The 17,404-nt window shown below is 44.7% G+C and overlaps 1 protein-coding gene across 2 annotated transcripts; it reads right to left on the bottom strand.

Moving 5' to 3' along the window:
• Window positions 1-4,681: 4,681 nt before the first annotated feature.
• Window positions 4,682-17,173, bottom strand: EIF4H (eukaryotic translation initiation factor 4H). Of its 2 annotated transcripts, XM_065694523.1 has the most exons (7): window positions 17,060-17,173; window positions 10,741-10,922; window positions 9,705-9,769; window positions 9,496-9,595; window positions 8,760-8,825; window positions 6,703-6,861; window positions 4,682-6,579 (listed from the first exon to the last, which is right to left on the bottom strand). In XM_065694523.1, the coding sequence occupies exons 1-7, from the start codon at window positions 17,116-17,118 to the stop codon at window positions 6,443-6,445; spliced, it is 768 nt and encodes a 255-aa protein (XP_065550595.1). In that variant the 5' UTR covers window positions 17,119-17,173; the 3' UTR covers window positions 4,682-6,442. The 2 variants fall into 2 exon arrangements, with proteins under 2 accessions (XP_065550595.1, XP_065550596.1); XM_065694524.1 differs by lacking the exon at window positions 8,760-8,825.
• Between the last annotated feature and the right edge of the window lie 231 nt (window positions 17,174-17,404).

Genomic DNA, 17,404 nt, shown 5'->3' with positions numbered 1-17,404 from the left:
CCCATCCCTGGCAGTGCTCAAGGCCAGGTTGGACACAGGGGCTTGGAGCAAGCTGCTCTAGTGGAAGGTGTCCCTGCCCATGGCCGGGTTGGAGGTGGATGAGCTTTAAGGTCCCTTCCAACACAAACCAGGCTGTGAGTCCGATTCTTTGCAACACACCCGGTACTGAAAGCTTTGAGGGAAGGCGCTGAGCTCCAACAAGTTCTTTTTCCCAAATCTCATGAGCTTCGCGAGTCAAGCGTTGCCTGCTTCGCAGGAGACAAGCATTCAGATCCCCTCGTGCCGGGACCAGGATCAGCACACGTCTCATCCCAAGCCCTTAACCAACAAGTGATTTTGGCTTGCCAGATTTTCACAGCGACTTCAATGAAAGCCCCATCTTGAAGGAACTATTCTGATGTGTGGAGGCAGCGCAAGCACCTTTCTGTATAGCCCAAGAAACAGCTTTCCTCTTCAGCTGCAGCCTCTTGAGCATCTCCCCAGGGAAAAGGGGAAGTGCCACCTCCTCCCTGCCGCAGCTGCATGCCCCACTGCAAACCTGACCTCCCCGAGCCGAAACCGAGAGCCACCCCGTTATAGCAGAAGATACCTGCTGCTACCACCCAGTGGAAAGCCGGCTCACAGCCAGGGCTTCGGGGGGCTTTACGCCCATTTGCCCAAGTAAGCTTTGCAAAGACTAATCCCATACATCCCTGTGGTGCTACAAAGCTTCTTCCCACTCTCATCCTGCTTAGCTCATCCTTGTGGACACGGTAATTCTGAAATCTGACCACGCAACCCTGGAAGGTTTGAATGCTTTTATTGGATTGGTTTTTGTACAGCAATACAAATTGTACAGGTTGGTTACAGTACAGGTTCCGCAGGGGTTCAGAGAGGTACTTGGTGATTTTTTTGGTTTATTTAAAAGAAAGAGGCAGATCTCGGGAGCACGGCGACATGAACAGAACAACCGCACAGTAGGGCGCGAGATCCCTGCCCTGGGGAACACTTAACCTGGCTGAAACCTACAGGGCAGGACGGCAGCGTTCCCAGCAATGACAGACCCAAAACATCAACCCTGGGATACTCTATAGAGCTTTACACAAGAATCTGTGAGCTTACAGGTTGGTCCTGTAACAGCACGGAAGGTCCTTAAAGCCCTTGAATGCACTTTGCTGCGAATGGGGACAGAAATGAGGGAAGCGGATGTTAAAAGGAAGCTGCCATTGAGCAGGACACGTCACGAAACACAGTCATTGCAGCTATGGAAAAGGAAACCAGAAAATGCTTTAGATTTAGTCACCCAAACAGCTACATGAAGATGAGGAACATGATCTCAGAGCTGATAACACGGACGTGGGTGACACCGTGCGCACACGGTGACACCACTTGCGCGACCAGCACCTGATCTCCTGTTCCTTGTGCCCATCTGAGCTTTGGGTTTACGTGAGCAGACACGGGTGAAACCAGCAAAGCTCCTTCGCAATCCCTGATGTGGAGGCCAGGGGCAAGCCGTACCTTGGTAGCACCTTTCTCCAGTTAGCCTAGAACATACAATGTCATCAAGATATTGTTATTACAAACATGAATCAGGCTTGAGAGGCAAGTGTCTGGCACTGAAGGATCAAATCCTTTCCGAAAGCAGGGTCAAAGAATATGATTACACCATTTTAAATGCTTCTGGTCAGTTGGATTAATAGCACAGCAGTGAGTGGTATCACAGATAACAGAATACATTACAGATTATATAGATAAAATGCATGCACCTGATGAAAGATGGCCCTCTGCCACTTCAAATGAATTTGATTCCTTAACATCCTGCAGTGGGTAAGTGGCATTTGAGGGGAGGGATTCAGCTACCAGATTAGAGCATTCCAATCTCAGCTGGCAACCAAACTCCCCTTTCTGAACATTTCAGACAAGCATCACCTACAAAACTGCATCCCAAGAACCCAGTCCAGAAAAGTGCCCTCGAGAACTACAAAGGTTCTATGCTAGAATGCGCCGGGATCTACCACAGCCCCACTCCCTCGGAGCCTTCACTGGTAGGGAAACACAGAAACCATGAGTCTGTAAAGCACAAACTTAACACGAATGTGAAGATGCTCGTGGGTAACAGCTTATTGCCCGTGTTCTTGCTGGAAGCCAGCAGGAATAATGATACTTCCACACACTGAGAAGGAATGAGGTGGTATCAAAACCCAGGGATCTATGCCTGGCTGTCGGCTGCGCTGCTCGGAGCAAACGTGACTCCTTCGTCCGAAACACATTCCAGGTGAGCAGGGGGATTCCTGGAAACCGAGCACTGGAAACAGCTTTGCTCAAAGCACTCAGTAGGACAAGGGCTGCTCTGCAAGTCACTACACGCCAGCACCCTGCATTTCAGACTTCGCTGCCTTTATTCTTCAGTCTTTCCTATGAAAAGGAGGGGCTGGAATATCACAGGATTTGCTCCAAACTTCCCAGCATTCTGCAATCTTTTCTGCAGACAAGTCAGCAGGTAGCACTACAGGTAGCACTACAGGTAGCAATCGCTCCACTATACTGTGTGCTAAAGTCAAGATGGGAACTGTAATAGAACTCCTAAAACAAGTTGAAGAACATCAGGATCATCCAAACCTGCCCTGGGATAGCAAGTCTTGGGTACAGCTGCTCGCTGGGATACCTCACACAACTTCAGACACTCATGGTCAGCATCAGAGGCTCTCCGAGCAGTGCCAGCACATCTCAGTAGCAGGCTAACATCTCGTTGCTACTTTAGGAAGGCGAGTAAGCCACCTTCTAGGGCATAGATTTGACTCTGTCCCCAGCCCATCATTCAAATAGGGGAACACTCCTCCTCCTCCTCTCTCTTCAACCATCAGAACCCACGCATGACCACAGAATCTCCTCTGATGCTGCCATGGTCTAGGAAGTTCACAACACACACACACCACCATGGCTGCTGCTGCTAGGACTGGGTCTAGCTCTCCCAGGACTGCTCCTGGCCTTGGAATTGCTTTTAAGTGGCCACCAGTGGAGTTCCATGGCATGTTGGATGCATGCCGCTTACTCTGGCATTGTCCCACAGCTCTTCCAGCCACACCAGTCTTCCCTACCTGCACCCCGACTGGAGAAACACAACAAAGCACTTTCCACAGTAGCAAAGCAAATCCAATTTCAGTTCCAAACCCTGTCTGCTGCATTCCTGACTTCAGTTTTGGCCAGTTCTTTTAAGCTCAAGCTTGCAGAAAGCTCTGCACAGTTGCTAGAAATAACTTGGGGAGAATACGAATAGCCACAAAGCGCATCATCTATTTGTTACCACTGCCGGTAACCTCCTGGGTCTTGGCTTTGCCATGCCAGGCCTAGCTTTAAGCTGCAGGTAAAACTAAGCATTACAGATTGTATCTTAACTGTTTTGCTGGTGGGATGGGGCAAAAATAATCCTGCTTCCCCCTAGAAAATGCCAAATGCCACATGTGTACATTAATTTTGTCAACTGTTGACAGAAGCTCATTTGAGATGCTTCTATATAGAAAAAACGTTCATCAGTTTTTCAAAGGGAGGACACAAAAAGGACTGGAGGAGTCTAACCCTGAGCCATATGGGAAGCAGAACCCAGAATGCTCCAACAAAACCAGGCAATGCATTGATGGTTGCATACAGAGGACTGCAAAAATGATACTGGGATCATGCTACATTCACTAGTAGGAAACCCTTGACAACCAGATACCAGCAGGTACACAAAGCTACATACAGCACTAAGATGAGCCATTTTCCATCTCTCTACCTTTCTCACAAATCAGTGTTACTTTCCTCCATGCAGTGAGGAAACCGTTGCTTCTACAATCCAAAGGCCTGAAACACCAGTTCTGAGCAAGCTTTATGCAGCAGCTAAGGACACCACCTCCAACAGCTAGCCCTGCTCTTACTCCAACACTCAGGGTGCTGCTCCTGTACGACAGCCAGGCACTAGTACACATGCTGTGCTGCTGCAGCAAGTAGCTCCAGGGCAGGAGCTGGATTCTCTGCTCAAGCTGTCCTAACAGCAGGTCTAAAGAGTGACCAAGTAGCCAGAAGGCAGGAACACTTCCCATCCTTTCATGCTATGAAAAGCAGTAAAAGCAGCAAGGAGGTCAGAGCTCATTTCCTCAATAAAACCATGGCTCCCCCTCTCAGCATACCCTGCAGCATGCCTACACTTCACAGGCACAGGGCAACAGCCTCCTTAACAATTGCAGCTAGTGGGAAACAGGTCAGCTGGAAAAGTTGGGAGAAACTGGGCAAGGCAACAGCAAACTGGTCTGCTTGCTTTCCTCTTACCACAAAGACTCCACATGAAACTGATCCCTGCTCACATTAGGTGGACACAGCCTCTGCTCTCTATCCAGCAGGGGATGATCCTGGTCAGAGGGCAGCACAACTCAGCTTCTGGGAAATGAGGAACATGAGGGACTACAGAGCCTGCAACACTTCAAATACAGGTAAGGGCACAGGAAAAAGAACTTGGGCTCGCTTCCACTCACACACAACTGTTACTTCACTGTGTCCTGCATGTTCCAGCACTCATTTAGATTAGGCTTCCCCCATATTTTGTTCAAGAATGGCTCTGGGACTGCTTTCCCAGAAAAATTTAAGGAAATTTCCACATTAACACAACGTTTGAAAACTGAGAGGGGGAAACATGCTATGGCAGACTCAAATAAAGACCAATGTTAAATATTACTTAATGTTTTTCTTTTATTTAAAAGATCATTCACAAAATACCATATCCATAAATTTATTTTGTTATGAAGCAGAATGTGTTAAGTGTTCGGAATTCTTTTCCTTTTTTTTTTTCTTTTCCTTTGTTTTTACATTTAAAAGTCAAGTGTCTTGACTAGAGGTGAGTTTTTATACGGGAATTTGTTCTTAAAATCCTTTCCACATTGAAGATGTAAATAGATCAATTATTGGTTTGGAATACAACCACACAAATGCATGTCTGTCTTAAATTAAGTATTAGTGTTAGACAAATGGTTCTTATCTCAAAAGCAGATTAAGTGACAGGCAGAAGGAAGGAAAGAGTAGTTCTGTAAATTGCTGGGACTCTGACATTAAAGGTAGCTTTAGGGAAGAAATTCATTACTAGCAGTGATGCTGGTAGCAAAGCAGCCATGATTCCAAACTCCTCTTGACAGCACTCCAGAGTGCTGGCTGCTTCATCTAAAAGCTGTCAGCACTAGCACTAGGGGCCCAAGTTTTTTCCCTCATGCATTGGCCATATGCACACTTCCATGTGGAGAGAGCCAGGCTTTGTTTTGGAACATTAATGATCCCTCTTCCTGTTGCTCCAGCCTCACCTCCCTCCTCCCACACAATACCCACAAGAAATATTTCAAGTGAAGAGAGATGCAGCACTTAGAGATGCTTTTTACCCCAACTTCTACGTGAAGAGAATCTATAGCAGAACGATTTCCAATCTGCCCATTTTCAAGGTATTCTGAAGGCAGAGGTCTTAAAACTGTACACCACTGGGCAAAGAAATACAGGGGGTGATGGGGGGGTTACATACTGCATGGCAAAGTATACACTCCTTAAACAAAATAAAAAAGTCCATTTTATTTGTAGAAACTTCATTTAAAAATTTACCAAACATGTAAAACCCCAAAAAAAGAAAAAAGAAAGTAAGCAGAAAGAGCCGGTGAGCAGTTGTGCTCCAACAGGCACATTCTTGCAGTGCTAACCTTGAGCAGAGGTGTAGTATCATACCATTTTGAAGCCAACAGCCAGCCACCAGCAAGAGTCTGCTGGCAGCCATACTAACTCCACCACCTATTCACCAGGCTTTTTTTCAGCCAAGGCATTCACTAAATTGATACTTCCTGGTAACCTGTGTGAAAGGGCAGCTCTTCTCCCTTAGTTTTATAAGGGGCTCTGCTGTACACAGTAACTGTCACCAGTTGACAAAAATGGTATCTTACTACTTGGTTAGAACTGTAAATTTCTCTGTTTGACTCATCTGGACTCTCCAGTTTTCCTCTTCAGAGCCACAGCAATACAGAACAAGACATGCAGGTCAGAAGAGGAGCACTGAGGAAGTAAAAGGAAACAATACAGGGAAATAACTAAGTCTAACCTGTGCTTCTAAAGTAAAACAAACCCAGAAAGGAAGAAGTGAAGCAGCACCTTTGTCCAGAGACCTCCACACTCGTGGAAGCAGCTACACTGCCTTATCTACTGGCAACTGCGCTGCTTGGAAGGAAACAGAAGAGGGAAACTCAGCACAAAGCAGGCACTAGATACAGCAAAGCCAAGAACGTACTAAAAACCACTTGTTAACAGCTGACATGCATTCACAAGCTCTGTGTTTTCGGTTTCAAAGAGGACAAATACCAGATGGCAGGAATGGTAAACTGCAGGGTTGACATTCCAGCAGAGCTAGTTACTCTGTACTGTCTTGCTTCTTCTCCCGCCTCCCCATTCCCTCTCAACCCCAAATTCAGTCGTGCTCTTTTACTACTTCCTCTCGGGGCTTGGCTCCACCGAAGATAGCAGAGTTTGGGTTGGCTACTTGATTGAGGGGAGTAGCAACTGTTCGAGGTTTGAGCTGAAGTCGGGGTCGCTGTGCTCTTTCCTCTGAAAGAAAAAAATAAGGAGGTTTGAATGAAGGTCTGCCAAGGGCAGTAGCTTTAACCTGACAAAGACAGCAGGAGTCTGCTTTGTGAAGGAAGACTGAATTTCAGAAGATAAAGAGATTACCTTCTGTTGGCTCTCTGAAGTCCATGGAAGATCCACGAAGGGGAGGCCCATCTCTGAAGCGACCAGTGCCACCACTTCCCATTGAAGCACCTGGTGGTCGCCGGTCTCCAGGGCGGGTTCCTCTACCCCGGCCTCCCAAGAAGTCATCATCTTTGAATCCTGAAGATGGAAGACAGTGAATTTAATGAGTGTATTTTGCAATGCTTTTAATATAGATTTTTAACTGGATGACTGGAAAACCTTGCAAGTCACTGCTGTCAGTCCAAGATGATGCACTAAGAGCCTTTGTCTGTAGACAGATTGCTTCAGAGATCTCCAACATGTTCTAGAAGAGTCACACAGATTCTGTTTGAAACCAAGTATGTACTACGCCAAGTTTAGAAACTGCTTTATCCTCCTAGAGGCTTATTGGAGTGTTGGAGAGTGGGTCACCAAGTGAGCTTAAAATACGAGCTTCAGCTGCAAACTCAGATTGTTAACACCCATAGCTGAACTCAGAGACAACACTGGCAGTACTCGGAGTACTTCTGTAGCCAAATCACCCACTGGCTACAGCCTTGGCGTGAAACCTGCAGGAGCAGAGGAAATGGGTAAGCAGCTAAGTGAACAGCTAGTGAAATATAAAGTCTTTCTAAAACAGAGCCTTTGAAAAACAGAGCAATACCCCAAGGCTTTTTAGTTGAACTATGAACAGACCAGGCATTTACTAAAGAGCTGAAAAAAAATAATAATCAAAACCAGTTCAGACTTTAGATATGAAACTGGCTGTATTTCTTCAGTTTATGTATAAAAAAAAAAAAAAAATAAAAATCAAGAGCTGCCTGTCACTGACCAGAGTTCCAGTCTGTACCAATGACTACTCTAAAGCATCTCTCCAAGCCCCCATCATCTGCATTCAGTAGGAGGAGGATACTTCAGCACACCTACAAGGGATATACTCTGTTTTTCAGAAGCCATCTGGAAGAGAACGTTGTTTTGTTTTGTTCTCATCTGAGATTTTCTTTTCCACTTTGGTATTCGGCAGAGTTGCAAAACTGTCTCTTACTTACTTCAGTGCCAAAGAACCATTTTTAAAGACTTGATCCAGAGCAAGGCTGTACAACCTGAGAAGAAAAGCTTCTGCAACAACTAAAACTTCAGTGCTAAACTTTTGAATCACCAATCACCCAGCTAGCATCTAACAAGCTGAAATGCATTCACATTTTAAAGAAGCTGCCAAAGGCAGCATAAAGCTCTGACACTGGAATGCTTAGCTACAAAGGCAGGTTAGGCGCAGCACTGCAGCAAGCTTCCTCTCTCCAGCACCATGCTTCAGCTTCATGCTAGTGGCAAGGGCACACTTTGTTAGCACTCCTACTTTGTCCATTCCACTCACACAGAGACCAGACATTGCAAAGTTGCACTTGCCAGCATCTCCCCATCAGAAAATGGACCAAACCCATGATTTCAGAGGACAAAAGCAATTGTTTTGATGTCATCCTGGATTCTAACAGCTGACTGGAAGTCAAAAGAAAACCCAGTGGCTCCATCACTACCTTCCACTCAGCAAGCTCAGTCATGTGTTGCAACTTGCCTTATTGCAACAGGTCTAAAAGTTTAGGAACATTTTGCATTTAGAAGTGCTTTGGAACACTAACACATCTTTGGAGAAGTCAGCCGCTTCAGGGATACATATATAATGATGTCACATCGCCTTAAGAAGTGAAAGCCTCTGCTCTGAAAGAATACAATATCAGCTTTTACACATGATCTGTTTCTGCTACTATTCAGATATGTACTTGGCCACATGTTTGAGAAATGCTTAAAACCTAGACAGCATAAGCTATACTTGAACAAATATTCTGTCATTTAGGATTGTTTCATAAAATCCACAATCAAGACTCTGTTATAAGGCATTGGATGATTCCCGATAAAGAATCCCACTGCAGCTGTAGGCCAAAGTTGGCCCAAAGTAGATTCAATCAAAACAGTAATGGGGACAAATGTATCTGACATAAAAATGAGAACATTTCTGTGCCTTTTAGGCTGCCTCTCTTTATAAGTGTTAATACTGATACCAGAATTGAAGTCATCTCTGGAATCCCATCCACCTCCTCTGGATTCTCGGGAACCTCCTCCCATTCCTAGGAAAAAAGCCACAATTGTGTTCAGGTCTGAAGCTGTGGGAAAGGCTGATCAAGGGGATACCAAACAAAAGTTTCAGTCCTTCAATATCCAAAGTCATGCTGCTGGAAAATCCTTTCATTTTGGTACTACCAAGTTCCATCACACAGGAACAAAAGATTGGTTTAAGTTAACCAAGAACAAGTGGTCAGGAAAGTTTCTCTAATCCACATTCAATGCAAACCTTTAGTGAGTCTAGTTGAACTAAGCTTCAACAACAGCAAAGCCTGGTTTTACACTGGAACAGAAGGATAGTCCAAAGCAAGTATTTATCTACTTGTGCTTACTTTGCTTACTCACTTTTCTTGCATCATAATAAAATAGTAGCAGACCAGACTATTGGGCTTACGATTGTCCTCTGCAAGACACTGTACATCACCAGGGGTATTGGTCTCACTTCCTGTGCTAGGAGTGACAACATACTCAGCTTTTGGACAAAAAGCGCATCTATAGTCCAGACATCTCAGGCATGGCAGCAGCTAGGTTAGAAATGTGTATATACATATAAAAATTCCTCTTTCCTGTATCATTTCCATGTTTACTAGCATGTATTGTCTTAGCATTAGCTAGCACCAGACATCATAACTACAACCATTTCATTTAAAAGCTATTTAGAAAACCAAAAGTCACCTCTGTCATCAGGTCCACCACCTTTTCTGAAGCCAAAGCCACCTTTATCCTGTTTTCTGCCTTCTGCTATGTCCACTCGGAGTGATCGGTCACCCAAAAGCTGTTAAATAAAAGGGAGAATGTCTTCAGAATGTGTCATATGGGCTACCAAGGAGTTTGAGAGTTGTGCTTATCTTTTTATTTCACAAATTAATAGCAAGTATACTTACTGCACCATCATACGTAAGAGCTTCCTTAAGTGACTCCACCTCATCGAACTCTACGTAACAAAATCCTGTAAGAAGAACCTCACGAGTTAATACCAGCACTTTAAAAAGCCTTCGTAAGAAACTACTCTCTCTATATATCTAACAGCCTCTCAAGCATGAGCTAAGATATGGTCAGTGCAAGATGTACACAACTCTGAAACTAAACATCACTAACGATGAAAGCATTTACCTGTGCCTATTAATGACAAGGACAAATCCCTGAAGAGAACTCTGTATGGGCACTGCACAAATGCCAAGAGTCTGATTAATTCCCTCTGCCACAGGGTTCTCATTACAGATGATTTAATCTATGCCTTTTAGACAGTTATTTAACTGAATATTGACATTTGGTTACCAGTATTTTTAAACAAGAAGCTGAAGTACCTGCTTGGCCAGCAGGCTGATTTTGTGTCATCACATCATTTAGTGATTTTATCCCTTTTCTAATATCCTGTTCTCTGCATTAAGGTTCCCCACCCCCCCAAGTAACTTACAAATATACTCCCTTTTCACCGGCCAATTCCAAAAGAAATCACATTTGCATCCTCTAAAAAGCTATATCTACTTGCTTTTTCTCCATGTCTACTAAAAAAAGACAGAAGCAATGGGACTCTTCTGAGCTAAAGAAAGATTGTGTAAGTACTCAACACTTAAGGTCATGGATTTTAAGTGGGTCAGACACTTCAGCTTTGTTAGAATTCATGCAAGACAAACAAGGTTTGAGAAAACCCTTTTATGGCAGGGCAAATATTGACCCGGCACTTGGTTAGTCTGTATCTGAAGATGATGGAAGCAATATTGAATCTCATTCAAATTAGATATTTAACTGTTAATGAATGAGAAACTTGGATAAGTCAATATAAAGAACAAACACAGATCAACAAACTAACCACGCTTTAGAGTAAACTGAAGCTCTTCATTAAAGTGACTCTGGAAGTCCCTCATTTCCCCTACCAGCTAGCCATCATCCACAAACAATTCAACTCTGAACACTCACCTTTAAATTTGTCTGTTTCCTTGTCTCTGACTAGTCGTACACTCCTTATGCTGAGATCCTTGAAGATGGCATCTATGTCTCCTTGAACAGTGTTGAAGGGTAGGTTTCCCACATATGCTGTGAAAGGAGGCTCTGTCGGCAGCTCTTTCTGTTTGCGGGAACCAAGGCCACCACCACGAGACCTGTTAATAAGATCACAGTGTCTCTGGAACATGGCTCCCACCAAAGTCAGTAATACAGCCCAGCACTGCTCAGGTGCTGTTGGAAGTGATTCTTCTACAGCTTTGGTTAGTTTTTCTATCCCTTTTGCCGCTACCTACCACCTCCACTACTGGCCTACTCCTTTCTAGTATTATCTGATGCAGTATTTCAGTGGAAGAACAAATGAACAATGTATTTACATTACAGGTGAACTCAAAACAAAATGATGAATGAGTGTCTTTCTCACAGAACAGTTAGGGTTGGAAAGGACCTTAAGATCATCTAGTTCCAACCCCCCTGCCATGGGCTGGGAACCTCACCCTAGACCGTGTTGCCCAAGGCTCTGTCCAAGCTGGCCTTGAATCATCTCATAATCCATCCAGAAAAGCAATGTAAGTTTCTCTCTACTGTCCCCTACTCAAACCCATTACTTCTTAAAAAAAAAAAAAAAAAGAAAGAAAAAAACCCTATATCCTAGACTTGATTTTAATTATAATTTATAGCAGTGAAGAAATGCTTGCATGGCACAGGCTTGTCAGCTTATCTGAAATTAAGCTGGATGCAATTGATCAAATAATGTATTACCAACATCCACCCCACAATTATCTAAATTATTTCATCAGCATTTAGTTAACAGAAACATTTTCTCCTAATTCTGAAGTTACTGCCATAACTGTCAGGTATCTGGACTGGAATACACTGAATTGGACACATACTAAGAAACTTGGTTGGCAAGGTGTTCTAGGACAGAGAAACCACTACCAGTACTCTTTGGATGTTTGCTTCTTCCTGAATTACAGACTTGAGGTAATCAGGTTCATAGAATAGTTTGGGCTGGAAGGGACCTTCAAAGGTCATCTAGTCCAACCCCCCTGCAATGAGCAGGAAGATCTTCAAATGGATCAGGTTTCCCAGAACCACATTCTGCCTGGCCTTCAATGCCTCCAGGGATGGGCATCCACCACCTCTACGGGCAACCTGTCATCTGGAAAACCTAGATTGTCTTTTTCTATCTTTTTCCTCAGTCTCAGTTAAGGCTATTGGCATTAGTTGCTGAGGAACTAGACTGTAGCAGCTAAATTCTTTACTGTATTAATATAAAGTCTGTTAATTTCCTGTAGAGCCTCATTTTCCAAAGCTTTCTTTGATCTCCTTTACAGAGAAAAGGATTTGTACTGTGAGCGCAAGGCAATCTTAAGTTAACCTCCTGGACTTCCAGAGTACAGGATGCACTGTCAGTGGTTCCAAGACCATTTACCCACCTAACCAATCTTTGACTTCTACCGGAGACACCACTACCCTGCCCCTGTTCTCTTCAGGGCCTTACTTTTACTGGGTTTTCTTCATGTCTGTACCCTTTCCCAGAAGCTCACTGTGCCTTTAAAAGCACAGTAGACCATAAACTGTACCAAACCAGGATTTGCTAGTGTGACATGGACTAATTAGATTTCTGCAGAGTCCTACCTAAAATACAGAAGGTCAAACAACTATTATTTCATAGAATTATAGAATGGTTTGAGTTGGAAAGGGACTTAAGATCATCTAGTTCCAAACGCCTGCCATGGGCAGGGACACCTCACACCAGGCCATGTCACCAAGACTTCTCCCAGCCTGGCCTTGAACACTGCCAGGGATGGGGCAGCCACAGCTTCTCTGGGCAATCCTGTGCCAGCACTTCAGCACCCTCACAGTAAAGAACTTCTGCCTTATATCCAACCTGAACTTCCCCTGTTTACTTTTGAACCCACTACCCATTGTCCTATTGCTCCAGTCCCTGATGAAGTACCTCTCCAGTACCCTTGCAGGTCCCCTTTAGATGTTAGAAGGCTGCTCTGAGGTCTCCACGCAGGCAGAATATTCAGTGGGCAAGCAATGTATCTTTTTTCATTCCAGAATAAACATTTTATTACTAACAAATCAGCTAATGCAGAGATCTTGAAGATTCCTTAACTTCCGAGGTGAGCCTGTCATATGTGCCTTTTTATGGTAGCAGCTCCAAGGCAGCAGCCATTTGTCACCAACATCATCAGCATGCTGCTAAATGTATTTGAATCACAACCTACACATCTTTAATTAGTGTCCACCCAGGTTTGTATTTTTGCATTTTTGACAATGCTCCTCATCTGCCTTTGTCTCATTAAGAAGTCAGAGTCAAAAACACACTGGTGAACTAAAGCTGCTATAGTTGAGTGTTCTGTGTGTACAGTAGAATTAACTTTAGTCACAAGGAACAAGGTTTAAGGAGGAGCTACAAGAAAACAGAGTTGCTCTTCTGAAGAATTCCACACTACGTAGAATTTCTGTATGGCCTCACAAACAGCTATTAAAATAGCTTACATCTACCTTTCAGCCACAAATAAATTCATCTTTATGTTCTATAGAACATTAGAATTGCTGCAGCTAAATTTAAAAGGAACATTCTCTCCTTCTACACATTCTCACCATGGTCCTTGAACTGCCAGTCATCTTGTTCAGTGAGCTGATTTGCCTACAAACTCACTCTAAAGTTGAATTCTCAGCCAGATCAACAAGGTGATCTGGACAGCTGCAAAGAGCACTGGGGCCAACATGGAAGGAGAACAAAAGCAGGAGCTCAAAACTCCAGCTTTCAACAGCAACCTCCACTCAGATCAATTTGAGCTGCTGCTGAAACCACACCCTCAAGTTAGCAATCCCCAAAAGAATTTTTGGTGCTACAGACAAACCTTGTTTCTACCATAGCATACCAGAACTCTGTGGTGCCTGTGTGGAAATCCATGCACTGTTGTGCAATCTCTCCTGATGTTAAGTTAGAAAATGAAGTATTCTTATTGAGTGTGATCATTAGGACTTCAGTTATAAAATATATCACTAAATATCTGGTATTTTAGTCTCCATTTGAAGAACAAAAATGAACTGTCAATAACTAGGTTCCAAACAGAATCAAGGTACAGCAACACAAAAAGAAGCTTTCCCTGCATTTTTTTCAACACTGAAACAGTGAACTAATAAGGCTGACTTTAGTACCCAACCAATGAGACTGAAAGAAGATGCTCTCATTTGTAGCAAAATAGGATAAAAGTCAACTATAATTAAAACCATATCTGAACTAAGTGAACTAGAGTCACACCAAAGTGTTAAACATATATCTGCATTTCCCACTCAGTGTAACTTTTGCTCAGATACAATCAGGTAACAATTATGTCATCTTAATGCGAGAATCTGAAAGACAACTATTTGCTTTCTTTTTTCAGGAAACCAAAACAGAAAGCTGAAAAGAAAAGCTTGCTTCCAACAAATGCAGAAGCAAATATCCCTAGAATTATACTTACTTATTGATGGACTGACTCAATAACACCGTATGGCCATACTGGGTAGAAAGAACAACTAAGCTATAAATTTGAAGCTACTCTTTTAGACAGTTATTCTCTCCAGAAAGCATCATCTCTCAAAAGTTTTAAACAACTGGATATTTTGAAAGCTAGTATTTGAGTTGGTTTGATTTTAAAGGATCAAACCAATAGCTCAGTATGTATCTTTCTGCACAGCACGGAGACAACAGTCTATCTGGATTCCAACGGTAGTTGCTTTACCAGAGGCAGCATAAGGCTCAGCAGAATGCAAGTTTTGTTGAGCACCAGATGTCTTTAACAAAAAGCTTACCCAAGCCTAAAAATCATGGGACATTTGTTAACACTGAATAGGTAAGACGCAGAATTCAAAACACCAGAAGGATAGAGACTAGCTCCCTAGTTTCACTTACTTGTACAGTACTTCAGCAGATGAATCTTAACCTTTGAGTACAGTGCCCACTATTACTAAGCCCAGTGCTTAAAGGCAGACCTGACTAAACAGCCTAACAGCAAGTCAGGAGCGATAAATACTCAGTTTCCTTCAACTTGGAGAAGCTGTACAGATGTTCAGAGCTTCAACTAGGCCTCAGAGCACTTAATTACAGGTTTTCCTGTCAAATTTTGGCTCCATAACACTTACCAAAGAAAGTGTTTATAGTAACCTTTTAAGGTCAGCAGTATGTACTTCATCCGGAATAAGTTCTGCATACCACAGTATTATGTTTCAGGTCTTATTCAGTCCATTACCAGACATCTTAAGTGTAGCAAAACCACCTCTCATCACACCACAGTCATATTCTGTTGCTCTTCTACTATGATGTTGAAGACTATGAGAAAGAGACAGATATCTTACATATGTCAGAACTGTTTTCTGTCACACTTAAAACCTATGCTCACTCACTGTACAGACCAAAGGTTATGCAAAACACAACTTCCACAAAAATTATTATCTCTCAACTGAGTTATACTATTCTTACAGTCCTAAAGTGCCTGAAATTGAGTAGGAGTCACTAAGCTAACATGGGATTCTTTAATCAGAACCTTCAAGAGGAACAGTCATGCTGTCATTATGTCACACATACTACGGGACTTCACACAATACGCAGAGACCTGTTAAGGTCTGAAATCATGAATTAGCTGTTAGTAACTTATTAGTAATAATTAGATGCAAGTACAAGTTACACTAACATTAGTAGCATCTGAGGCTTAAAACTACTGCTAATTCAGAATAAGTATGTTTTCTGATCTGCAGAGGTATCTACTACTCAGCAGGATGCCTTTAGTTCACCAAAACAAGGTATCCACATCTTGCCTGAGAGCAAGTTTAAGTACTCCGTTAAAGAAATCTGAATAAGAAAGTAATATTTTAGCATTAATTTTATTACTTCATAAAATGTGCCTACATTGACTAGGATAGACTGCATAGCAATAGCTGAATTTATTATGAGTGTCAAGGCTGCTGTCAAGGCTACTTGCTACAGAATTTAAAAAGTACAGAATTGTAAGCGGGTACATCATCTGTTTGCTCTAGGTCATCCTTTCTTTAGATACAAACGGTACCGATGCATAAAAACAAGTTTACATAGCTTAAGTGTCAAAGTGTTTCTAAAGACTAGAAAACTTACTTCTGCTACAACCTCAGCAGTAAACCTCTGTACTGCCTAAACAGTTTGAAATGGAAATGATGTATTCCTCTAAGAACAGGAAAGAACAAGAACACTGTGGATCAGGAAACATATCTTGGACGATTAGAAGATAGCATACTTGCCAAGATTTGCTCACAAGGACAGTTTATTTCATCGTTTTATACCTACTGTTTTATTTTAGTGCACGCTTTATATGGCACCAACCTTCAAAAAAGTCAATTGTTAATTGCATCTCCATAACCTGATTTAAGGCAAACTTCGTAATTGCTGGTTATTGTTTCTGTAGCTCCTCCCCTATACCCACTCTCCAGCACAAAAAAATAAAAAACAAACCCAGAGATGAGACAAGCCCTACTCATTCTTAAGGACCGTGAATTCGGAGTCGGCACCCGGAGCCCTGCATAACGCGGCTCACAGTCCTCCCGGCCGGAGGCACCACAGAGCCCTCCCATTTCCTCTCGCTGCAGACACAACGCTGCCCGCTCTGGGGTCTCCACCGCTGCAGCTCCCCCCGCAGAAGAGCACCTCGCCGGGCGGAGCTCACTCGCCAGAACAGGGGCTTCTCGCCCCGCTCCAGCTCTTCATGGGAATCTCCCTCTTCCCATCTCCCGCTCTGTCCCTGCAGCAGCTCCTCACGGCCTACCTTGGCTCGGGCCCAGCGCTCCCTAAATCCCCTCCCTGCACTCGCCTCCGGGCCGGCGGGAACACAGCGACACCTTCCTCCCGCCCCTTCCCGGCGCTTCCACGCCGCCAGGCCCTAAACCTTGCGGCACTGTCCCCACGCAGCCCGGTGACTGCCGCACCCCCCTCCCGGGACAGCAAAGCCTTCTCCTCGCTTCACAAAGCGGGCCCGACAAGGCCGTAGGCAAACGCGACCCCAAGAAGGGAAGCCGGCGGGGCGAGACGGGCCCAAACGGTTCAGCGAGGCAGCGTCCCCCGATCCCTCTCTCCACCCGCCGTGCCCGCCCGCCATCTCCATGGGGAGCGGGGCAGGCCGAGCCCTGCACGGCCGCGCCCCCTCCTCGCCCGGCTTGGGGGGGGGTGGGCGCGGAGCACCCCTCCCTCCTTCCCTCTCCGGGGTGAGCCCTCGGCGCTCCCCAACGGCCCAGGCCCCGGCACCGCCCGCAGCTCCGCGCTCACCCCCGGCCGCCGCCGAAGCTGCTGTAGGCCCGATCGTCGTAAGGATCAAAATCCGCCATCGCCACCTCAGCCTCCTCCCCGTGCGAGCGTGACAGGACCGCGCCCGCAGGACCCCGCGCCGCTTATATACGGCGGGGCCCGGGCCAGGGCTGCCCCTCGCGGTGCCTGTCTCTGGCTCCCCGCCCCGTTGGGGCTGTCCGCGCTACTGCCTGTCGGGAAGCCACCCCCCCCCCCCCCGCCCGTGCTCATCGCTTCTCCGTCTGCGCCTGCTTTGCCGGGGACTCTGGGATGCTCCCCGGATGTGTTGGGGCCAGCCTCAGCCTCTTGTTGGTCGCTGTCCTCCCA

This window comes from Lathamus discolor, chromosome 14 (genome assembly GCF_037157495.1).
Source record: "Lathamus discolor isolate bLatDis1 chromosome 14, bLatDis1.hap1, whole genome shotgun sequence".
In the NCBI taxonomy this organism is placed as follows: Eukaryota; Metazoa; Chordata; class Aves; order Psittaciformes; family Psittacidae; genus Lathamus; species Lathamus discolor.
The sequence above is the reverse complement of the archived record's forward strand: the minus strand, read 5'-3'. Positions and strand labels throughout refer to the sequence as shown.